Genomic DNA, 27021 nt, shown 5'->3' with positions numbered 1-27021 from the left:
TAATCAATCTAGTAATTTTCAGTGAGAAATCTACGGGATGAAATAAAGTGCAGATCCTCACCATCGAATCATTTTGAACTATTATTATAATATTTAATTGAAAAAAATAAAGGAATTAGATAACTTGTAGACAATTTGATAAAATTAGAGACAATAAAAATGGGTGAAAAAAAAACTAAAGAATATCGGATGATTTCTTTTTTAATTTTATAAAATATTAGGTTTAATCGGTGATGCACCCACAGTGTAAAATTTGTTTACACTGTCATCTAATAGGAATATATCATTTTGTCATATTATATAATTATTTTAAAATTTTTAATTTAATTTAGCGGGATGCATGATCGTCATTGGTTGAAAATGTAAAATAAATTTACACGGTCAATGCATCATCATTTTCTCAAAATATTATACTTTAATTTTAATAAAAAATAGAATTTAATTGAAATACATCAACAATATAAAATGATTTTACACCGTCAGTTAATCATAACCGTTGAATGTTGAAACAAATTTGACTTTTATTTTAAAAATCTATAAAATAATACAAACGGGGTGGGGTGATGAATTGTGTAAAACTTTTTAATGCATAATAAGTAATCTCTAAAAAATAATAAATGGAATGATAAATTTTTTAGTAATTTTTAGACTATATTATTATCACATCATTTTTATCACTTGTTTTTCTTTTTATTGTTATTTTATTCCCGGTATATTACTCTCACTTTTTCCGAGGCGTATATATCCTCTTGCTCTTAATCTATAGTACTACTAGTCTACTTGATACAAAGGAATACGCCATCCTATTCTTAAACATTTTACTTCACTTCTTTTTCTCATTCTTCTCTTGGTTATTCTGCTGCAGCTGCTACTACTTTGCTACTCCAGAACCATTCTCTACGTTATGTGTTTTCACTAGAAACATTCTTAACATACACATTACTAACAAACAAATAAATATGCAAACCTTCAAAACTGCTCAATCAAACTCTCAACTCTATTGCCACCAGTCCTTCTTACTTCGGTATGTATTTTCTGTTTTTGCATTCTCTTTGAAAACAACAATCATCCATGGCATATTATTGTTTTCTGTTTTCGTGTAACAGGGGAGACGATATAAATAGAAACCAGATGCGCTTTTCTGATCTTGGAGATTTTCACCATTGTTCTCCTTTCTTTCAACAACAAGATGCTCTTGATTTAACTTCAAGTAATAGTTAACTTCTTCTTTTATGTAAAATAATAATATTATTTCCAATCTAAACTGTTTTTTGCAGCTTGTATGTTTAACAGTGTAAAGTCCAACAATCTTGTTATTGGTGCTAGTAACATGCATTATGGAACAACAATCAATACGGTACATCATTCTCTTCTTTTCTCTTTGGAGGACTATTAGTAGAACTGTGACCAATTTAACTTTAATAAATATTTTATGAATCATTATTTTGTTACGGTTTAACTTTAATAAATATTTTATGAATCATTATTTTGTTACGGTTTAACTTTAATAAATAATTTATGAAAACTTTTAGCTGTGTGTGGTAGCTCAGCTTGTATGCCCTCTAAGTTGAATCTGATCATTAATGGAGTTTTTTTGCTATGGATATTTAATATATGTTATAATAGCAAGTTTATCTTTCTATTTTTTTTTTTTGTTTCTGATTAAACTTTGTGTGTTTCATAGAATGTTGGTTCTGCGGAGATAGCTTCAAATGGCGCAGGATGTTCGGAAGCAGGGCAGCAGCAGCAACTGATGTACAGCAAGGGAATAACTTCCTTGCCTTTGGGGAATAGTCATGTTGAGAATTGGGCTGATTCTGGAATGGCTGATAATAGCCAACAGACTGATGATAATTCTACTGATATTGATATTGATACTGATGATAAACACCAAGTGAGTCACCTGTTCATTTCTTCACTATGTAGCTTTTATAGATTATCATAGATACATATAAACAATGAGTATAGCTGTCAATTTATTCAAAACATTTGGTTTAAGCATAACTATCTTTGAAGTCACGCATATAGTTGATTACGATCTTCCTACAGTTTCAATTGTTTTACTATGAAACTCTATCAAAATTAACTTTTACAAACCATTAAACAGCTCAATCTTTTTCTTGGATATATATTTTTGTTTTGTTTTTTCATGCTTGTGCTGTGTGAGAAATATACTTCACTTATAATCAAGTTGAGTATTGTTTTTGTTAGTTTTTGTACAAGTGCCCTTTTAATGTTTTATGAAAAAGGTGTTTCTTTTGGATGAGTAGTGTGTTATATTAACATCTAATAGTTTTCTTTAACTGTTTTAGTCCAATAGAGGAAATGCTCACTCCAAGGATCAGACAAAGTTCAGAGCTGAAGATCACAAGGTTTTTCTTCATATTTTTTTCTACTTTGCTAAGAAATTTCTCAACATCTTGTAGCTAGTTCCTGATTTGGATGCCCTTTATCTAGACACTTCGTAGACTTGCTCAGAATCGCGAGGCGGCAAGGAAGAGCCGATTACGGAAGAAGGTAAGTGGTCTCAGTAGTATATCACCTTTTGTGTGGACCAACTGGTTACTGAATTATAATCATAGTTTAGGTAACATATTTTGAATTATAATCATAGTTTAGTTAACATATTTGCATTCTGACTAAAACTATGATAGAATGATGTAATGTTTGTTTTATTTTACACTAGATTCTAAGATATTTGAATGACACATGGATTTTGGTTTGAAATAGGCTTATGTTCAGCAGCTGGAGAGCAGCCGAGTCAAGCTTGTGCAATTAGAGCAAGAGCTTCAACGAGCACGTCAACAGGTGCATTTAGTTGTGGATTTCCATTTCCACTTGATATTTACAGACATTTTGATTTTTTTTTTTCCTTATAGTTGTGAATTCTAATGCAGGGCATCTTTATTGCAAATTCTGGAGATCAAGGTCATTCGACTGTTGGAAATGGTTACAAAAATGCTATTTCATGCAATGCTTGTTTTTTGTGTGTGAATGAAAAATGAAACATAATGAATACATTATTTACATTAGTATAACTGATGTATTTTTGCTATTTCTTTTAAAATTTTGCTTAACAAACCAAAAAGAGGAGTTAGATAGTCTTCATTTTCAATTTACTTGCAAGATGGAAATGACGTATTTAAAACAGAAATTCATGCAAACTTGCAGTGAAGTCATACATGGATTATATTGATTTCCCAATTTTCATTAGTCCCTTTTAAGCATACAATCTGTGTGATTTATTAGAGTTAACCTATTCAAATATGCGTCATGATAGAAACCAATGGTGCTTATTGATCATTCAGGTGCCTTGGCATTTGATTTGGAATATGGGCACTGGGTTGACGAGCACCAACGTCTGCTCAATGATCTAAGATCTGCATTAAATTCTCAAATGGGTGACAATGAATTGCATCTTCTTGTTGATGGTGTTATGTCACATTACAACGAATTATTCAGGTTAAAGAAAATAGGGGCAAAGGCAGATATATTTCACATGCTTTATGGGCTGTGGAAGACACCGGTAGAAAGATTTTTTATTTGGCACGGTGCATTCCGTTCATCAGAACTTCTTAAGGTGAGTGATCAATTCAACTGTACTTTTTTGACCTTGTCATCTGAGTTATAATATAAGGCCAAGCTCTTAATCTGTTGAACCTCGTATTTGTTTCTTTTGTGATTCAGATAGTCAAGAGCCATCTGGAGCCGTTAACCGAAAATCAAATGGTGGGAATTTGTAATCTGCAGCAGTCTACACAGCAGGCTGAGGATGCATTATCACAAGGCATGGAAGTATTGAAACAATCTCTTTTAGAAATACTTTCTTCTACCTCTTCGGTAGCTAGCACTGGTTCTGGAAATGTTGCTGATTACATGGGCCAAATGGCATTTGCAATGAGCAAGCTTGCATCACTCGAGGAATTCCTTCATCAGGTAAAATATATATATAGATATTCATTTTTAGTACTCTTCTTATTTATAAGAGAAAATTTATTTATTAGATTCATTGAATAATCAATATATCTGAAAACATTGTTATGATGCATGCATTGTGTTTTCAGGCTGACCTCTTGAAGCAAGAAACTCTGCAACAGTTGCAAAGAATTTTGACAACGCGCCAGACGGCTCGGGCTCTCCTTGTCCGAAATGATTACATTTCAAGACTAAGAGCACTTAGTTCTTTATGGCTAGCTCGCCCAAGGGAGTAATCATCTTGATCTAGCTATGGTGCATTTTCTATGTTACCTCTAATACTAACTGGATATTTATTTGTGTTAGTTGTGTAATAGAAACTCAGTGATCAAATACTGTGACCCTCAAGTGTAGAGCGTTGTTAATAATCTGTTATACTGAGATAAAACCTTATTTCTGGAGCACCTGATTTAATTAAAGAATCGATACAACTTAAAAACGTACTATAGTTTAGTAGATTCAGCACTTATTTGCCACATGTCTTTATGGACTCGTTTGTTTTTGTTTTTTTTAAAAATGATTTTTATATTGTTACATATTTTAGTGTAAAAAAAATTTACAAAAAAACTTTTCATAAAAGCTTCAAATGAAACTTTAGTTTGAATAGTTATTCTTAAAATGTTATTTGAGGTATTTCATCATTTTATCGAATTTTTTTTTGTATATCAAAATTTCAAAAAATCACTTAATTTTGAAGCTATTTCAAATAGTTTTTCATAAAAATCATTTTTTAGATACAACTTTTTGAAAAAATTGTGATTTTGACTATGTTTTGATCTTCAATAATGTATATTTATGTTATAGAATGAACAATTCAATCTTTTAATTTATAAAAATCAAATTTAGAAAAATTTATAATATTTTAAAAAACATTTTTGTAGAATCCATTTTCAAAAATATAAAGAAAAAATCCATTTTTTAAAATCTAAAACAAACTGACCCATATCTGTCATCTCCTATTTGCTTTCCTAGAAACAAAAATAGTCATTAGCAGCATTGAGAAAGAACTATTTTTAGTTATGCTATGGTGATAGAAAACTGATTTTGAATAATTTTATTATCATTTTGAGAAAGAACTTAAATTAATTGTTTTAAATTTTTTTTTCTTAAGAACAAATATAGTTTTTTTTTAGAAGGAGGGAGGAGTAATTGATGACACTTTATAGTTGAAAATTGATCAATGGAAATTAAAATGTTTTTTTAAATTTAACTATTTAAGAGAAGAATCTGTCTGAACTAACCTTCATTGTCGTCGTCTTGGTTTCAAACTTTTTAAATTATTATTGTTGTATTAAATTTGTGGAAATTGCACTATTTGTCACCTTACTATCAATGAATATTTGATTCGAGTGTGTTGTAGAATTGCAGCAGCCCTATGTATAGAGATACCCTTTACACAGTGCTTCATGGATTTGTAACCATTTACAACTGCTGTGTGACCGCTATAATTGTTATGTTACATCATCATGGCCATCACTCCCTTGTTTGGATACTATCAGTGACCATTATCGTAACTTGACGCATGACTCACTGCTAAGCAACCTTCCTGATTTCAAGCCAAGTTGACCTCCTAGGTGAGCGATCTCGTCAACATATCATCCCATGGAGAGTACGGCTCATGGTGGGCTTTATCTTGCCGATGTTTGTTTCAGTCCTCGAAAAAGGTTCAACATGCTATAGCCCCAACGACCGAAGGCAGTTAAATGTTAAGTGGGTTTAGGGGGTTGAATAGACAAAAGTTATTTTCAAAATCATAAGTGGGTTTAGGGGGTTGAATAGACAAAAGTTATTTTCAAAATCATAGTTAAGAAGCACATGATGACATTAAATACGTAATCGAATTAATGTAGAGATGAAATCAATGATAACAAGATGATGATGAAATAACTAATCAGCCAGAGTCGATATAATCGGATTAATTAATATAATAATCTATAATTATAATCTTTTTAGAATAATTATTAAAAAAAATATGTTTAGTAGACTAGATCGAACACAAATCTAATCTTAAACATTAAATCATTATGTAAAACAAATCCTAATCACATACAAACTAAAAAGCAAATAAGACATAAAAACACACAAATATTATAAAAATAAATAAAAAAGAAAGTGTACACCGAGATTTATATTGGTTTGGAGCATCATTATCGCTTACACTTAATCAAGTTTCCAATGATGATGGGTCATCCTTGCTTACCCTTAATCCAGGTTCCAATGACAATCCAGGTTCCAATGACAAGCCATCTGAAATTGTTGAGTTTTCCACTAATTAGAAAATCTACGGTGTCCTTTTATACAAGTGATAATCATAGATAATGAAAACTTAGATCCTTTTGTACAAGTGATATTCATAGATAATGAAAACTTAGATCTAACAGGCAAGCTACAAAAATGTGTACTTGTTAAAAATTTATAATAAGGTAGCTCTATGTTTGTAAGGTATTTTTGGTGTCTGGGATGCTTTTCTAGTGTTTACGGCTAGCCCACGCATATTGGTAAGAAGCATTATTTGTGGTTTTTTTATTGTTGAAAAATTCGAGCCCTTTCCTCAATCATGAGGTTGAGGTATTTATTGAGACTCTCTTGGGCCTGAGTTGCAGGGTTAGTAGGATAATTTCTCCCTAACTCCATGACCAGAAAAATGGTCAAGGGAAAACCTGTTCTTCTTAGAATTATAGAGGAGATGATTTTCTATATTGACTGACTTTTCTTCAGTTAGACACTATGGTTGGACAAATCATTTCCCAAGTTCACTAGATAAGTGAGAAATGGTGTGGATCTAGGTGCTTGCAGATATAAATAAGAAGTGATCCAAGATGTTGAAGCTTATGGACAATAAGTCAATTAGTAGCTACTTAGGTTTGATGATGACAACACTTGAAGTCAAACAACTACTCAAATTAGGTCACACACACATGTTTTGATGATGACATCGTTGATTAAGTTATCCTTATGAATAAAGATGAATAAATTTATTCAAAGTCAACACTATAGTTCAATGACTCTCAAGTGAAGACTTAGGGTTTATAATCATTGGTGGGTTAAACTTTTAACATCTCAAATGATGGTAATTACAATGAAGATATCTTATGCCTCATCAAGATGACTCAAGCAATGCTAAAATAAAAAATAAAGATAGAAAAATTTGAAAGAGAGGAAGTGTGAAAGCTCGCATAATCTCATGCATGTCTGAGTGATCATTATATTGTAAAGACACGAGAGAATTTTTGGAAGTATTATGGATAACACACCCACACACATACGCGCACACGCACACACACTCACACACACGCGCGCACACACACACACACATAGGCATACACACACATACGCATGCACACACATATACACACACATACACACACACACATACGCACACGCACATGCGCCCCCCCCCCCACCCCCACACACACACATACACAATCGCACACAGACACGCCCACATATACGTGCACACACGCACACACATATACGCGCACACACATGTGTGCACACACACACATACACACCCACTCACACACACTCACACACACACACACACACATACACATACGTAAACATACACACACACACACACACATACACACACATAAACATACACACACACACACATACACACACACACACCTATGGACACACACACGGACAAGCACACGTGCGTACACATGCACACACACACACATGCACGTACATATGCATACTCGCACACACACACACACACACACACACACACACACACACACAGAGAGAGAGAGAGGAGAGAGAGAGAGAGAGAGAGAGAGAGAGAGGAGAGGATGGGGGGAGAACAGCATCTCACTTTTTAATCAAAATCACCGAGAAATTTTTTTAGCCTAACTATTTATTTAGAGGATTGTATACTTTATTAGGAAAAACTTTTGTAAATTTTCTAATCAATTAGATTATATACCTAATCGATTAGATGATTTGTAATCGAGTATCTAAAGCATTATGACAATCTACTAATGATTGGTAACAACTCAATATCTAAACCTTCCATTTTGGGCAACATCTATTGATTATTTTCATTGCCTAAATTATTAGGTCATTTATTTGTCACATGGATTGATTCCAAATTTACATAATTTATCGGCCTATAAATATAGAGCTTCTCTATCATTTCAAATCATCCATAAAAGGTCAAAAAATATCACTTTTCATTTTTCTCATAACCTCTCTAAATCTTGCAAGTTTTTCTCACACATGTTAGCCATAGTGCTTCGAGAGTGTTCTTAAGTCTCATTGAGGATATTGTTCTCGGTGAGAGTATAATTTTAAATTTACAAAGAGTGCAATTTATAAATTTACCGAGAGTAGAGTTTTCTCTTGAGTAAATTATTCTTCCTTATGAAATGATTCTTTTGGTTCGGAGCTAAACCATTTAAAAGCTCTTATTTTTATTTGGGGGGTTAGTCTTAAGTCTCCGTTTGGTTCGTGAGCTTCGTCATTGTAAAAGATTTCTTATGGTTAGTCATTAAAAATCTCTACAATAGTTCTTGAGCTCAACCAGGTTGAAAGCTCTATTGGTTCAAGATCATCCCAGTGTAAAATCTCTCTTGGTTTCTAAGATCAGCTCAGTGTAAAAACTTAGCACACACACACACACACACAAACGCACACACGCATACACATACACACAAATACACACACACACACACACACACACTCATGCACAACGCAAACGCGGTCACACACACATGCGTATATGCAGTTGCACACACTAACACACACACACACACACACACACGCATACACACTCGCACAAGATGCGCATATTAAGAAGTGAATACACACACACACACACATATACGCGTACATACACACGCTCACACACATACACACTCACATGCATGCATGCACACACACACACACACATGCAAAGATACACACACACACACACGCACACACACACACGCGCATGCATACACACACACCCAAACACGCACACGCACACATACTCTCTCTCTCTCTCTCTCTCTCTCTCTCGGGAACACACACACACACATACATACACGTACACATGCCCATACATACACACACACACACACACATACACACACACACACATACACACACACACACACACACAGAGAAAAACGTCTCACTTTTTAATTAAAATCACCCCCAAAAAGTTTAGCCTAACTATTTGATTAGGGGATTGTATACTTTATTAGGAAAAACTTTTGTAAAAATTGTATAATCAATTAGATTATATATCTAATCGATTAGATGATTCGTAATCGAGTCTCTAATGCATTACGATAGACTATTAATGATTGGTAACGACTCAATATTTAAACCTTTCATTTTGGGCAACATCAATTGATTATTTGCATTGCCTAAATCATTAGGTTATTTATTTGTCCCTTGGATTGATTCCAAATTTACATAATTTATTGGCCTATAAATATAGAGCTTCTCTATCATTTTAAATCATCCATAAAAGTTAAAAAGTCTCACTATTGATTTCTCTCATAACTTCTCTAAATCTTGCATGCCTTTATCACATATGTTAGCCATAGTGCTTCGAGAGTGTTCTTAAGTCTCATTGAGGATATTATTCTCTGTGAAAGTATATTTTTAAATTTACCAAGAGTAGAATTTATTGTAAATTTACCAAGAGTAGAGTTTTCTCTTGAGTAAATTATTCTTCTTTATGAAGTGATTCTTTTGGTTGAGAGCTAAACCATTTAAAAGCTCTTATTTTTATTTGGAGGGTTAGTCTTAAGTCTCTGTTTGGTTTGTGAGCTTCGTCATTGTAAAAGCTTTCTTATGGTTAGTCACTAAAAATCTCCATAATATTTCTTGAGCTCATCCGGGTTGAAAGCTCTATTGATTCAAGATCATCCCAGTGTAAAATCTCTCTTGGTTTCTAAGATCAGCTCGGTGTAAATGAAGGAGAAGGGCGATCCAAAACGCAGCGGAATTTAAAATTTCTCCTTTAATGATCCTTACGAATGAGCATGATCAGTGATAGAATCGTTACCTCTTGTGGCGATTATAACCTTTGATGCAGATCTACGGAGCGATTACGAATGTTGAACAATGACAACGCCTCTACTCAGTCCACACGAACGGATTCCTTAAATCTCAGTGCTAGCTGCTACGAATGAAGGCTTTGAGTGAGTGTGTGTGTGTGTGTGTGTGAGAGAGAGAGAGAGAGAGAGAGAGAGAGAGAGAGAGAGAGAGAGAGAAACGAAATTGCAACTTCCACAATGCTTCTACACAAGGGTTCTATTTATAGAACCACTTGTGTGGGCTGCAAGCTAAAAAGCTCACTCAAGTGTATATGGCCCATATCTTATAATATATGTTCTATAATTCACTTAAGGGCATCGTACATTACAATATTCCTTAATTACTCTATCTCTCATCAATCGGTCCTTTGTGTGTGACCCTATAGGTTTTCGTGGCATTGACAATTATATTAAATCACGTATTTAACATAATAAATAATGAGCGGTATCTAGCAACACATCACTGCTACCCAAGACACGAAAATGTCATGTGATCTGACAAATCCTTCTATGATAATAATTATGTGTATAATTACCCTTTTGCCCTTATGTCTATATTGAACACAAGGCATAGATAGTGTCATCCTTGTCCAGTTAAATATTGGGCCCATAGTCATTTATCCTGTTACGCAGGATGGGCAAATTCCATCTAGATCACTCATGTCCCTTAGCATGCTTCGTGGAGTACCCATCAACTGTCTTTATGGTCATCCAATTACGGACAACGTTTGATCAACAATAAGGCACTCGACTCTACATCTAGGGTCGATAGTCGTTTCAGGTCGAAGGGTGGTATACACCATTATCACCATGAGAGTAACTTATGACACTTTGCATAACATTCTATATAGTATTCTCATAGCGGGTCAATCCAGTATAAATATTACTCTTAATATTCATACCTATGTTTAAGACTTGATAACTCTTTATCCATGATCCATGAGATGTGATTATCAGTCTATAAACATAATAGTCTTCATGTTTTAATGTTATCCCACTTCATAATAAAGCTTGACTATGGATACTTTAAGAATAATGTCCTTATGTTTAATGTAATCTCATGATTAAGTCATACTTGATACATTAAACGGACTAGCTATTCTAGGGACTTTATTAAACAAACATAATAAAGAAAATGCCTTTTATTATTAATAAATAATTCGATACAAGTACCAAAAGTATTAGCCTCTAGGGCTTATACCAACAATCTCCCACTAGCACTAGAGCCAATCAGGCATACCCCTAATGCCCATAGATCTAGTATGGCCATCATGTTTCTTCTACGCAAGAGGCTTTGTCAGTGGGTCAGCAATATTGTCAAGTGTAGGTACTTTGCATATTTTCACATCTCCTCTATCTATTATCTCTCGAATGAGGTGATAACGCCTAAGTATGTGTTTGGATCGTTGGTGAGATCTAGGCTCCTTAGCTTGTGCAATAGCACCATTCTTATCACAATAGAGACCAATGGGATCCACAATGCTAGGAACTATGCCAAGTTCACTAATGAACTTTTTGATCCAAAAAGCTTCCTTTGCTGCACTTGAGGCAGCAATATACTCGGCCTCGGTTGTAGAATCAACAATTGTATCTTGCTTTGAACTTTTCTAGCTCACAACGCTACCGTTTAAGCAAAACACATAACCAGATTGCGATCTAAAGTCATCCTTATCTGTCTGGAAGCTAGCATCGGTGTATCCAATTACAGCCAACTCTTCCTGACCTCCATATATCAAGAATGAGTCCTTAGTCCTTCTCAAATACTTAAGGATATTCTTGACAGCTACCCAATGGGCATCACCAGGATCAGATTGGTACCTACTCGTTGCACTTAAAGCACACGAGACATCTGGTCGAGTACATAACATGGTATACATGATAGATCCTATTGAAGATGCATATGGAATCTTATTCATGCGATCCCTTTCTTCCTTAGTTGAAGGGGATTGTGTTTTTGATAGACACAGGCCATGTTGCATAGGTATGAATCCTTTCTTGGAATCATGCATATTAAAGCGTCTCAACACTTTGTCTATGTACGTACTCTGACTTAGGCCAAGTAGTTTTTGTGATCTATCTCTATAGATTCTGATTCCTAATATATAGGCTGCTTCACCTAGGTCCTTCATAGAAAAGCATTTCCCCAACCAAGACTTTACTTGTTGCAGGGTAGGGACATCGTTTCCAATGAGTAATATGTCACCTACATATAATGCCAGGAAAATGATCATGCTCCCACTAACCTTCTTGTAGACACAAGGCTTATCTTCGTTCTTGATGAATCCATATTGTTTTACCGTTTCATCAAAATGAAGATTCCAGCTTCTGGAAGCTTGCTTCAATCCATAGATTGATCTTTGTAACTTACATATCTTTTGGGCTTCTTCTGGTATGTCAAATCCTTCAGGTTGTGTCATGTACACATCCTCAAGAAGATTCCCATTAAGGAAAGCAGTTTTGACATCCATCTGCCATATTTCATAATCATGATATGCAGCGATAGCAAGTAAAATCCGAACAGATTTAAGCATTGCAACTGGTGAAAAGGTTTCATCATAGTCAACCCCATGAATTTGCTTATATCCTTTTGCAACCAGTCTTGCCTTATAGGTATGTACCTTACCATCCATGTCAGTCTTCTTTTTGAAGACCCACTTGCATCCTATAGGGTTAACTCCTACAGGAGGCTCTACCAAGGTCCAAACTTGGTTTGTGTACATGGAATCCATTTCAGATTTCATGGCTTCTAGCCACTTCTCAGACTCGGGACCAGTTACGGCCTCTTGGTAGGTCACAGGCTCATCTTGGTCCATGAGTAATACATCACCTTGATCAGTTATGAGATATCCATATCTCTCAGGTTGGTGACGTATCCTGCTTGACCTACGTTTGGTCTTGTTCTACTTGAGCATGTTGCTCTTCCATAACTACTTGTGTTTCCTGCTCTAATTCCTCCATAGGTGTATCGATGCTTTGTGATTCTTGAATTTCTTCAAGCTCTACTTTCCTCCCACTGATTCCTTTGGAAATAAAATCCTTTTCTAGGAAAACTCCAGTTCGAGCGACAAACACTTTGCCCTCAGAAGGATTGTAAAAGTAATACCCTATTGTTTCTTTAGGATACCCCACAAATAAGCATTTGTCAGATTTGGGCTTAAGCTTAGTTGAAATTTGTCGTTTCACATAAACTTCGCAACCCCAAATCTTCATGTAAGACATATGTGGTTTCTTACCACTCCATATCTCATATGGTGTCTTCTCAATTTTTTTGGATGGAACACGGTTAAGTGTGTAAGCTGCTGTCAATAGTGCATGTCCCCAAAAGGAGTTTGGAAGATCGGCGTGACTCATCATGGATCAGACCATGTCTAACAGGGTTCGATTTCTTCTCTCAGATACACCATTCCATTAGGGTGTTCCAGGAGGAGTAAGTTGGGATAGGATCTCACACTCTTTCAGATGGTCATCAAACTCTAGGCTTAAATACTCACCACCTTGATCTGATAGAAGAGTTTTAATATTCTTACCTAGTTGGTTTTGTACTTCATTCTTGAATTCCTTGAACTTTTCAAAGGACTCTGATTTGTGTTTCATTAAATACACATAACCATATCTACTGTGAATGGAGACTTTGTCATCTTTCCAATTAAACAAGATCTGCATGTCTCATATGATTCATAATCAAAAGAGTCCAAGAGTCAATCTTTCTGGAGTTTGGAAATGCGTTTCTCATTTATGTGGCCTAATCGACAATGACAAAGGTAAGTTGGATTTAACTCATTAGGTTTCATCCTTTTAGTATTAATATTATAAATAGGCATTTCAAGATCAAGGACATATAGTCCATTGTTCATTTGTGCAGTAGCATAGAATATATCATTCAAATAAATTGAGCAACAATTGTTCTTTATTATAAATGAAAAACCAAACTTGTCCAAACAAGAAACAGAAATAATGTTCCTGCTAATTGCAGGTACATAATAACAATTCTCTAACTGAATTATTAAACCACTAGGTAAAGTCAATACATAAGTTCCTATGGCTAAAGCAGCAACCTTTGCTCCATTGCCAACTCGTAGGTCGACTTCACCTTTTGCCAAATCTCTACTCCTTTTTAGTCCCTGCACATTGGTACAAATGTGATAACCGCATCCAGTATCTAATACCCATGATGCAGAAGTAGATAAATTAATTTCAATAACAAAAATACCTAAAGTTGAAGTCTCTACTCCATTCTTCTTATCTTTTAGGTACTTTGGGCAGTTTCTCTTCCAGTGTCCGGTCTTACCGCAATGGAAGTAGGTGCCTTCTTTTGCTATGCCTCCACTAGGCTTCAAAGCAGCAACAGTGGGTTTGGGTTTGGCAACTTCCTTGCCTTTCCCTTTATCACCCTACTTGGTGGGCCTTTTGTTCTGTCTCTTTCCATTTCCGATCATCATAATGGACTTCCCTTTTGACTTCAGATTCTGCTCAGCAGTTCTTAACATGGCTAGCAGTTCAGGAAGAGATTTGTCCATATTATTCATATTGAAATTTAGGACAAATTGATTGAATCTATCTGGCAACGATTGCAAGATCAAATTAGTCGCAAGTTCCTTTCCGAGGGGAAAACCCAACCTCTCAAGGTTTTCCACATACCCAATCATCTTGAGCACATGGGGACCTACAGGGGCTCCCTCAGCTAACTTGCCTTGAAAAAGGGCTTTTGAAACTTCAAACCTTTCATGCCTTGCTTGCTCTTGATAGAGCAACTTCAGGTGTTCGATCATATTGAACGCTGCCATGTTCCCATGTTGCTTTTGCAACTCTGAGTTCATGGTAGCTAGCATGAGACAAGCAGTTTCATTGGTATCATCGACATGCTTCTTATAAGCATCTCTTTCTGCCTTAGGTGCAGAACTAGGAGGTTCCTCTTCAGGAATAGGTTTCTCCAAGACGTACAACTTTCTATCATGTTTGAGGACAATCCTCAGATTTCGGTGCCAATCCAGAAAATTTGTCCCAGACAATTTTGCCTTGTCAAGGATTGATCATAAAATGTTGTTAGAGGTGTTTGTTGTCATGGTAATCTACATGAAAATAATGAAAATATAAGTATCAATAACATATTTAATTAGGCCTTTAATTAAATATGCTCCCACTATTTTACTCAAAACAAATGACCCTCACAATTTGATTCGGAAAATCCCGTTGAAAGATTTTCTAGTGGGTCGAGATCCATATTTTACTTCGTTCTAAGTCCGTGTAGGCCGATTACACAAAACTAGGTTATTTAGGTAGGAACTCCTTCCAATTGTATCTAATACAACTCTCGAAAATTTCAGTTGGGTGAATAACTCCTTATTCCAATCCATCATATGGATCATTCCCAACTCTTGCTTCTAAACATATATAATATTATTATAATTTGTTTAGTTAAGTTTGACCCATTGTTTTAGCAATTGGATATTACAATTATCCCATCGCACCTTACTAATATAGAACATGCACCCCGCGTAGGCGAAACCTACATTATCCGATACTAGTCTTGATGAGTGCTAAAACTTGGAAAGCATAAACTTAATATTTAATTTGAGGGTATTTGCAATTATTTTGATCTCACAGGTTTATTTATCATATAAATTGTCTCTCACATGCATCAACATACATTCACATGCATCAACATACATTCACATGCATCAATATACATTCACATGCATCAACATACATTCACATGCATCAACATACATTCACATGCATCAACATACATACATAATGAAACAGTTATGGCCCCTAGCGCAATTGTTCTCCCAAGCCAATGAGAGAACCTAAGCTAACCTAATAACGATCTAAGCTTCTCCAAGCAAGATCTTCAAGGTTGTCCTCCTTTGATATTGAATTATTCTCTTTCTTCATAACATTACATTACATAAAAGAAACTCGTTTTATATACGAGGGAGTGAGATGAGAAAAGAAGTTACATTAAGAGATTAAAAGAGAGGCACGACACGCAGGTCATATTTTAAAACCCAAAACAAAATAAAGGAAAACTAAGGCCATAACCGATCACCACAAGACAATAATAATAAACAAATTATTATTATTATTATTAATTTTAATTCTTTTAATTAATTAAAACCAAATTAAATTTCGGCGACCGATCACACTACGCAGAGTTAGCCGGGAGTCCGCTGCCCGGTCAGCGGGAACGGGTGTTCTGCTGCCCGGTCAGCGGACGGTGGTTCATTTGAAATCGACGTCGTTTTTCGCATCAACATTTGATACTTTAAAGCACAACTCTTGCGCAGTCACAATCCTAATCGCATAACTCTTTGACAACACAACCCTTGTGCCGTCATTAACCCTAATGCATAACTCTTTGACAATACAACTCTTGTACCGTCATTAACCCTAATGCATAACTCTTTGACAATACAACCCTTGTGTCGTCATTAACCCTAATGCACCAATTTCAGACCGTCAAATGTAACACCCTTCTAAGATACCCCAATAATTAATTAAAACAACAAAATATGAATCAGAGTAGATATGCAATTTCAGGGTGTCACACTTGACACTTCACACCATTCACCAAAATAACTTGTCATGCTCATTTATTAATCAAAATAAAACATTGCACAATTCGCAGCGGATATAAATCTAACAACATGCAAACCATGTAACACATTACATGTAAAATTGTTCAACAACCAAAAATGAAAACAAAGTAAAACTTCCCGTCCCAATGTTACATATACCAGAGCATGACCCACTAAGGAACTACACTAGACTCCAAGCACTAGCTTCTACTCAATCACTGCTCATTACCTGAAACATAGTTGTAAGGGTGAGTTCCTCAATCGATATAATAAGCATTATAAAATATCATGTAATGCTAAGTAAACTAACACATTCATCACCCTAATCATATCACACATTCAGCAACGACAACATCAACTCATAATCATACTCAACACAAACACAAAACACACGTATAATATTGGAATACATCCATTCATATTATACGCCATACATACACTATGAAATGAGACTCCATGCATGCGGTACCGACTATTCGTGAACACATAGTTCAACCTCACCGATCAAACCCAGATACGGCTACCAAGCTCACTAGTCCCACTCATTTGAGACCTAGTGACTCACTCACTAATTCCTCACCATGGGAATTAGCTACCACCATAAAGGCTATGCTATGCATGCTAAATCACCTAGCATGCAACCATCAACAACAATCCACAATGGACATATGCTCACACTCTAAGCCATAAACAGTCCATCCACAATTGCATACATAATAGATATATTCACAGCATTATGCATACCATCATACGTCATCCGCATATTTATCACAGAATCATATCATGTCATGTCAAATAATAAATCACAGTATTAGCACACTCTACTAATACCTATACTGCTCAAAACAACGGGAAATGATCCCTACTATATCATACATGCAATATATCATTCACCAATATAGGCCAATCATCAAATATGTACACATAATTCCATTCCAAAACGTACACAATATTTAAATATCAATTTTTCACTTTTCAAACAGTGTTAACCTGTTAACGCATTTGGTTAACCTGTTAACGCAAGACAGAATACAATTTTTACAGTATTTCAACAGTGTTAACCGGTTAACGCCCTGGGTTAACCTGTTAACGCAAGACAGAATACAAATTTAACAGTTTTTCAACAGTGTTAACCGGTTAACGCCCTGGGTTAACCTGTTAACGCAAGACAGAATGCAATTCTAACAGTATTTCAACAGTGTTAACCTGTTAACGCATTTGGTTAACCTGTTAACGCAATACATAATACGTTTTTGGCAAATTATAACAGTGTTAACCTGTTAACGCATTTGGTTAACCTGTTAACGCAAAACAGAAATTAAATTTTTTAATTATCATAACAGTGTTAACCGGTTAACGCCCTGGGTTAACCGGTTAACGCAAGACAGAAAGCTGTTCCTGCGCTAACAACGAACAGAATGCAGAATTACCCGCATTTTTCGCCGTTGGAGGACTTTCGGACCTCCGATTTTGATTCCGTAAAAAGCTACACGTCTAGGAAATTACGACTCACCCAAGTATAGATTCATTCACAGTTTTAACATAATTTATTCATCACAATTTCTAACCTTATTACATCTAATTCCTACGAATTTTCTTCAATTATAAACCCATATCTCATTCATCCATAAGTTTACAATTTGCAGCATTCATCATCCTAATTAGAGTCAATTCAATGGCTTATTACTACCCATTACATGTTAACCCATAATGCCCATTAAACGACGATAAACCCCCCTTACCTGAGTTAATCCAGCAAATCCTTTAACTTCAAGCTTTTCCCTTCTTCAACCCTTTTTCTCTTGCTCTTCCTTTTTGCCCTTTTTCCACTTTTTAGTCGCTTCTCTGTTTTCACGTGTAAAAACCTTTTTACTAAACGGGACTCTTTACCGATTCCAAAAATCGTTCCAATTCCAACTTTATTATTCCAATAATAATAATCCAATAATATTCCAATTATTTAATTAAATTAATAAATATACTAATAATAATATATATGAATGGTTTATCTTTTATTTTGAAAAATAATACCCTCTCATTCATATTATCATCATAATATACTATTAAACTTAAATTAAATAATTATCATATTTTATCGGGGTGTTACAACTCTCCCCCACTAAAAGAGTTTTCGTCCTCGAAAACATACCTCAAGCGAATAACTCTGGATAAGACTCCTTCATCTGACTCTCAAGTTCCCAAGTCACATTGCCACCTGCTGGTCCACCCCAAGCTACCTTTACCAAAGCAATCTCTTTACCCCGCAACTGCTTCAACTCTCGATCCTCGATCCTCATAGGTGATGTTTCAACAGTCAGGTTATCTCTCACCTGTACATCATCTACTTGGACCACATGCGACGGATCAGGAATGTACCTCCTCAACTGAGACACATGAAAAACCTCATGCAAATTCGCAAGTGACGGCGGTAAAGCGACACGATAGGCTACCTCCCCTATCCTCTCCAAAATCTGATAAGGACCAATAAATCGAGGTGTCAACTTCTTCGACTTCAAAGCTCGACCAACCCCAGTTATCGGAGTAACACGAAGAAACATATGATCTCCCTCTTGAAACTCAAGTAACTTCCTCCTCTTGTCGTGATAACTCTTCTGACGACTCTGAGCAATCCTCATCTTCTCCTGAATCATCTTAATCTTTTCCGTAGTTTGTTGAACAATCTCCGGTCCAACCACAGCACTCTCACCGGACTCATACCAACATAAAGGTGTCCGACATCTCCTACCATACAAAGCTTCAAACGGTGCCATACCAATGCTCGAATGAAAACTATTGTTGTAGGTAAACTCAATCAAAGGTAAATAACAATCCCAAGCACCTCCCTTTTCCAAAACACAAGCCCTTAAAAGATCCTCCAGTGACTGAATCGTCCTCTCAGTCTGACCATCAGTCTGAGGATGATATGCAGAACTCAATCTCAGCTTAGTTCCCAAAGCCCTCTGCAAACCTTCCCAGAACTTCGATGTAAATCTAGGATCTCTGTCCGAAACAATACTCGACGGAATACCATGCAAACTTACAATTTTCTCAATATACAACTCAGCTAATCTCTCTAACGGATAATCCATTCTGATCGGAATGAAATGAGCCGATTTTGTCAATCTGTCAACAATCACCCAAATAGCTTCAAAATTCTTAATTGTCCTCGGTAAACCAGAAACAAAATCCATACTGATACTATCCCACTTCCACTCTGGAATAGCCAACGGTTGCATTAGCCCAGACGGCTTCTGATGCTCAATCTTTGACTTCTGACAAGTCAAACAAGAATAAACAAAACTCGCAATTTCTCTTTTCATTCCCGGCCACCAAAATAACTTTTTCAAATCATGATACATCTTCGTAGCCCCAGGATGAATACTCAGGCCACTACGATGTCCTTCCTCAAGAATACTCTTCTTAAGTTCGGTAACATCCGGAATACACACCCGATTACCAAATTTCAAAACACCATTCTCATCAACTCTGAATTCACCACCTTGACCTTGATTCACTAGAGTCAACTTATCAACCAAAAGCACATCGGATTTCTGACCCTCTCTAATCTCATCCAGAATACCACTCGTTAACTTCAACATTCCTAATTTAACACTATTGTGAGTACTCTCACACACCAAACTCAAGTCTCTAAACTGCTCAATTAAATCCAATTCCTTAACCATTAACATAGACATATGCAATGATTTCCGACTCAATGCATCAGCCACTACGTTTGCTTTACCCGGATGGTAATTCAAACCAAAGTCATAATCCTTCAGAAACTCTAACCATCTCCTCTGTCTCATATTCAGCTCTTTCTGATCAAACAAATACTTTAAACTTTTATGGTCACTGAAAACCTCAAATCTTGACCCGTACAAGTAATGCCTCCATAACTTCAGAACAAATACCACAGCTGCCAACTCTAAATCGTGTGTCGGATAGTTCCTCTCATGAACCTTCAGTTGTCTCGAAGCATAAGCTACAACCTGCTTATTCTGCATCAAAACACCACCCAAACCCAACAATGAAGCATCACAGTAAACCTCAAATGGTTTCGACGGACTTGGTAATATCAGAATAGGAGCAGTAGTTAACCTTCTCTTTAACTCTTGGAAACCTTCTTCACATTTTGAGTCCCAAACAAACGCTTGCCCCTTTCTAGTCAACATCGTCAACGGTAACGCCAACTTAGAAAATCCCTCAATGAATTTCCTATAATAACCTGCAAGTCCAAGAAAACTCCTTATCTCAGAAACTGACTTCGGAGCTTCCCACTTAGATACCGCTTCTATCTTAGAAGGATCAACAGCAACACCACCTCTTGAAACCACATGACCAAGAAAACTAACCTCTTCTAACCAAAATTCACACTTGGACAGTTTAGCAAATAACTTCTTTTCTCGTAGAACCCCTAAAACCACTCTCAAATGTTCAGCATGCTCTTCTTCAGATTTCGAATACACCAAAATATCGTCAATAAACACCACAACAAACTTGTCTAGGTACGGATGGAAAATCCTATTCATATACTCCATAAATACCCCAGGCGCATTAGTCACACCAAAAGGCATTATAGAATACTCATAATGTCCATACCTTGTTCTGAAAGCAGTCTTCTGAATATCCTCAGTTTTCACACGTATCTGATGATACCCCGATCTCAAATCTATTTTGCTGAACACACTCGCACCAACCAACTGATCCATCAAATCATCAATCCTCGGCAAAGGATACCGATTCTTGATCGTCACTTTATTCAGTTGCCTGTAGTCCACACACAACCTCATAGTACCTTCTTTCTTCTTAACCAATAACACTGGTGCGCCCCACGGTGACACACTCGGACGAATAAATTTCTTATCCAACAGATCTTCCAGCTGACTCTTCAATTCAGTTAACTCAACAGCAGACATACGGTACGGAGCCATCGATATCGGCCTAGTACCAGGTACCAAATCAATCGAGAACTCAACTTCACGCTCTGGCGGTAATTCATTCACTTCTTCAGGAAACACATCAGGAAAATCACACACCACGGCTAGATCGCAAATCACCAGTTTATCTTTAGCCTCCAAAGTCGCTAACAGCATAAACAACTCTGCCCCATCTGCTACTGCCTCATCATAGGGAGTGTAATACTTCGACAGCTCTGTGAACTTAGCAGCATACTCAGTAACAGACCGGTTGCCCTGCTTCAATTCTAAGAACTCTATCTCTTTCTTTCCTCTGGCATCCTCTGGAAAGTACTTCCTCAGGAATCTCTCTCTGAACACCGCCCAAGTGATCTCAGCACTCCCAGCAGCTTCCAACTCAGTGCGGGCAGCAACCCACCAATCATCTGCTTCCTCTGACAGCATATACGTACCAAACCTGATCTTCTGGTTATCGGCACACTCAGTCACTCGGAAGATCCTCTCGATCTCCTTCAACCACTTCTGAGCACCATCTGGATCGTATGCTCCCTTGAACATTGGAGGATTGTTCTTCTGGAACTCACTCAGTTGACGAGCAGCTCCCAATCCCACAACATTCAGATTCCCTCCAAGTACTCCAGCTAGCATACCCAGAGTCTCAGCAATCGCAGCATCCTCTCTACCTCTTCCAGCCATCTCTATTCTGAGTTAATCCAACAAGCTAAAACAATAAGTACTGATAGGGTTACACAACACCTATCACATACAGGGAAACAAAATAATTACGACTCGACTCGACCGACTATGCTCTGATACCACTAATGTAACACCCTTCTAAGATACCCCAATAATTAATTAAAACAACAAAATATGAATCAGAGTAGATATGCAATTTCAGGGTGTCACACTTGACACTTCACACCATTCACCAAAATAACTTGTCATGCTCATTTATTAATCAAAATAAAACATTGCACAATTCGCAGCGGATAGAAATCTAACAACATGCAAACCATGTAACACATTACATGTAAAATTGTTCAACAACCAAAAATGAAAACAAAGTAAAACATCCCGTCCCGATGTTACATATACCAGAGCATGACCCACTAAGGAACTACACTAGACTCCAAGCACTAGCTTCTACTCAATCACTGCTCGTTACCTGAAACATAGTTGTAAGGGTGAGTTCCTCAATCGATATAATAAGCATTATAAAATATCATGTAATGCTAAGTAAATTAACACATTCATCACCCTAATCATATCACACATTCAGCAACGGCAACATCAACTCATAATCATACTCAACACAAACACAAAACACACGTATAATATTGGAATACATCCATTCATATTATACGCCATACATACATTATGAAATGAGACTCCATGCATGCGGTACCGACTATTCGTGAACACATAGTTCAACCTCACCGATCAAACCCAGATACGGCTATCAAGCTCACTAGTCCCACTCATTTGAGACCTAGTGACTCACTCACTAATTCCTCACCATGGGAATTAGCTACCACCATAAAGGCTATGCTATGCACGCTAAATCACCTAGCATGCAACCATCAACAACAATCCACAATGGACATATGCTCACACTCTAAGCCATAAACAGTCCATCCACAATTGCATACATAATAGATATATTCACAGCATTATGCATACCATCATACATCATCAGCATATTTATCACAGAATCATATCATGTCATGCCAAATAATAAATCACAGTATTAGCACACTCTACTAATACTTATACTGCTCAAAACAACGGGAAATGATCCCTACTATATCATACATGCAATATATCATTCACCAATATAGGCCAATCATCAAATATGTACACATAATTCCATTCCAAAACGTACACAATATTTAAATATCAATTTTTCACTTTTCAAACAGTGTTAACCTGTTAACGCATTTGGTTAACCTGTTAACGCAAGACAGAATACAATTTTTACAGTATTTCAACAGTGTTAACCGGTTAACGCCCTGGGTTAACCTGTTAACGCAAGACAGAATACAAATTTAACAGTTTTTCAACAGTGTTAACTGGTTAACGCCCTGGGTTAACCTGTTAACGCAAGACAGAATGCAATTCTAACAGTATTTCAACAGTGTTAACCTGTTAACGCATTTGGTTAACCTGTTAACGCAATACATAATACGTTTTTGGCAAATTATAATAGTGTTAACCTGTTAACGCATTTGGTTAACCTGTTAACGCAAAACAGAAATTAAATTTTTTAATTATCATAACAGTGTTAACCGGTTAACGCCCTGGGTTAACCGGTTAACGCAAGACAGAAAGCTGTTCCTGCGCTAACAACGAACAGAATGCAGAATTACCCGCATTTTTCGCCGTTGGAGGACTTTCGGACCTCCGATTTTGATTCCGTAAAAAGCTACACGTCCAGGAAATTACGACTCACCCAAGTATAGATTCATTCACAGTTTTAACATAATTTATTCATCACAATTTCTAACCTTATTACATCTAATTCCTACGAATTTTCTTCAATTATAAACCCATATCTCATTCATCCATAAGTTTACAATTTGCAGCATTCATCATCCTAATTAGAGTCAATTCAATGGCTTATTACTACCCATTACATGTTAACCCATAATGCCCATTAAACGACGATAAACCCCCCTTACCTGAGTTAATCCGGCAAATCCTTTAACTTCAAGCTTTTCCCTTCTTCAACCCTTTTTCTCTTGCTCTTCCTTTTTGCCCTTTTTCCACTTTTTAGTCGCTTCTCTGTTTTCACGTGTAAAAACCTTTTTACTAAATGGGACTCTTTACTGATTCCAAAAATCGTTCCAATTCCAACTTTATTATTCTAATAATAATAATCCAATAATATTCCAATTATTTAATTAAATTAATAAATATACTAATAATAATATATATGAATGGTTTATCTTTTATTTTGAAAAATAATACCCTCTCATTCATATTATCATCATAATATACTATTAAACTTAAATTAAATAATTATCATATTTTATCGGGGTGTTACATCAAACACATCTCGATTGTTGATTCAGTATGATTGATCAACACGTCATTGCTTCACCATACTAATGTCGGATCAAGAAGCAAACAACCATTGATCGCTCAAAGGAAAACAACCATTAAGTGTTTGAATGAATGAAACAGAAACAATATATCATATATACCGTATTTTGCATCAGGATTACTTATATCATATATATAACTTGATCGATCTCAATTTAATTACTCGTTTATTCTTTGATTCATTCTGTCTTTTAATCGTATTAATACAGAAAATATAAAAAATAAATAGCTATTAGATGCATGGTTTCGTAAGTGGCTCTGATACCACTGAAGGAGAAGGGCGATCCAAAACGCAGCAGAATTTAAAATTTCTCCTTTAATGATCCTTACGAATGGGCATGATCAGTGATAGAATCGTTACCTCTTATGGCGATTATAACCTTTGATGCAGATCTACGGAGCGATCATGAACGTTGAACAATGACAACGCCTCTACTCAGTCCACACAAACGGATTCCTTCAATCTCAGTGCTAGCTGCTACGAATGAAGGCTTTGAGTGAGAGAGAGAGAGAGAGAAACGAAATTGAAACTTCCACAATGCTTCTACACAAGGGTTCTATTTATAGAACCACTTGTGTGGGATGCAAGCTAAAAAGCCCACTCAAGTGTATATGGCCCATATCTTATAATATGCCAAAATCACTTAAGCGCGTGGTACCTTACCATATTTCGTATTCTACTTAAGTACACCGTACCTTACGATGTTCTATAATTCACTTAAGGGCACCGTACATTACGGTATTCCTTAATTACTCTATCTTTCATCAATCCGTCCTTTGTGTGTGACCCTATAGGTTTTCGCGGCATTGGAAATTATATTAAATCACATATTTAATATAATAAATAGTGAGCGGTATCTAGCAACACATCACTGCTACCCAAGACACGAAAATGTCATGTGATCTGACAAATCCTTCTGTGATAATAATTATGTGTATAATTACCCTTTTGCCCTTATGTCTATATTGAACACAAGGCATAGACCGTGTCATCCTTGTCCAGTTAAATATTGGGCCCATAGACATTTATCCCGTTACGCAGGATGAGCAAATTCCATCTAGGTCACTCATGTCCCTTAGCATGCTTCGTGGAGTACCCATCAATTGTCTTTATGGTCATCCAATTACGGACAACGTTTGATCAACAATAAGGCACTCGACTCTACATCTAGGGTCCATAGTGGTTTTAGGTCGAAGGGTGGTATACACCATTATCACCATGAGAATAACTTATGACACTTTGCATAACATTCTATATAGTATTCTCATAGCGGGTCAATCCAGTATAAATATTACTCTTAATATTCATACCTATGTTTAAGACTTGATAACTCTTTATCCCTAATCCATGAGATGTGATCATCAGTCTATAAACATAATAGTCTTCATGCTTTAATGTTATCCCACTTCACAATAAAGCTTGACTACGGATACTTTAAGAATATTGTCCTTATGTTTAATGTGATCTCATGATTAAGTCATACTTGATACATTAAACGGACTAGCTATTCTAGGGACTTTATTAAACAAACATAATAAAGAAAAAGCCTTTTATTATTAATAAATAATTCGATACAAGTACCAAAAGTATTGGCCTCTAGGGCTTACACCAACAGTAAAAACTTAGTAGGTTCGAGATCAAACTTGTAAAAATCTCAGTTCGATTCATTGTATGCCCGTGTAAAACCTCGATTTGGTTTGGATGATAGCCAAATCAAAACTCCATCATGGTTCGATATCATCCTATGAAAAATCTTTGTTTTGGTGTGAAGATTAACCGCTTCAAGCTTGTTCGTTGTTTGGTTTGAAGACTAACCACTTCAAGCCCTGTTCGTTGTTTGGTTGAAAGTTAGTATGAAATTTCATTTCCTTGTATAAGAGGGTTTGTGGGATTAAGCTTCTAAAACCTTTCAAGCAATAGTGGATACTACCACCATTAACTCTAGGGGGAAAAAGTAAGTCACTTTATTAGGACGAACCTCTATAAATATCCAATGTTATCTCTCTTGCCTTATCTTTTTTATTTTTCAGTAATTTTCTTTACTTTGAATTTTCGCTGCATATTTATTCTAAATTTTTGATAACATGTTTTCAAAATCTAATTTAAAAAAATTATTTTGTTTTAAATCAATGATTTTAAAACCTCCACAATTCACCCCTTATTGTGTATGAAGTCAGATGTCTAACAAGTGGCATTAAAGCATAAATCTTATTTAAAGACTAATATTCTCAAGAGGAAGATGACTTTCAACACTATTTTTAACAAGAGGACTTTCCTAAACACACATCCACCTTTTAATGGTGTAGATTTTAATTGTGGAAATCTAGATTTAAAATATTCATTCAAAGTTTTTATCTTGACCTGTGGGAACCTATAACCAATGGCCTGTTTATCCCTACTCACTTTGTTAA

General features: G+C 36.0%; 1 protein-coding gene across 1 annotated transcript; it reads left to right on the top strand.

The window, feature by feature from the left end:
• The first annotated feature begins 796 nt into the window (after window positions 1–796).
• Window positions 797–4376, top strand: LOC127121332 (transcription factor TGA2.3). Its single transcript, XM_051051857.1, has 11 exons — window positions 797–1024; window positions 1107–1210; window positions 1278–1357; window positions 1685–1894; window positions 2313–2372; window positions 2458–2517; window positions 2731–2808; window positions 2898–2949; window positions 3309–3580; window positions 3688–3936; window positions 4065–4376. The coding sequence occupies exons 1-11, from the start codon at window positions 960–962 to the stop codon at window positions 4209–4211; spliced, it is 1377 nt and encodes a 458-aa protein (XP_050907814.1). The 5' UTR covers window positions 797–959; the 3' UTR covers window positions 4212–4376.
• Window positions 4377–27021: the final 22645 nt, after the last annotated feature.

This window comes from Lathyrus oleraceus, chromosome 2 (assembly GCF_024323335.1).
Source record: "Lathyrus oleraceus cultivar Zhongwan6 chromosome 2, CAAS_Psat_ZW6_1.0, whole genome shotgun sequence".
Taxonomy (NCBI): domain Eukaryota; kingdom Viridiplantae; phylum Streptophyta; class Magnoliopsida; order Fabales; family Fabaceae; genus Lathyrus; species Lathyrus oleraceus.
This window is presented reverse-complemented; position numbering and strand designations above follow the sequence as displayed.

Bases quoted from the DNA above. Each gene is read 5' to 3' on its own strand.
- LOC127121332 (XM_051051857.1), top strand. From the start codon at position 960: ATGCAAACCTTCAAAACTGCTCAATCAAACTCTCAACTCTATTGCCAC. The intron at 1,895-2,312 runs GTGAGTCACCTG...TAACTGTTTTAG, and splicing joins ATACTGATGATAAACACCAA to TCCAATAGAGGAAATGCTCA. The intron at 2,809-2,897 runs GTGCATTTAGTT...ATTCTAATGCAG, and splicing joins TTCAACGAGCACGTCAACAG to GGCATCTTTATTGCAAATTC.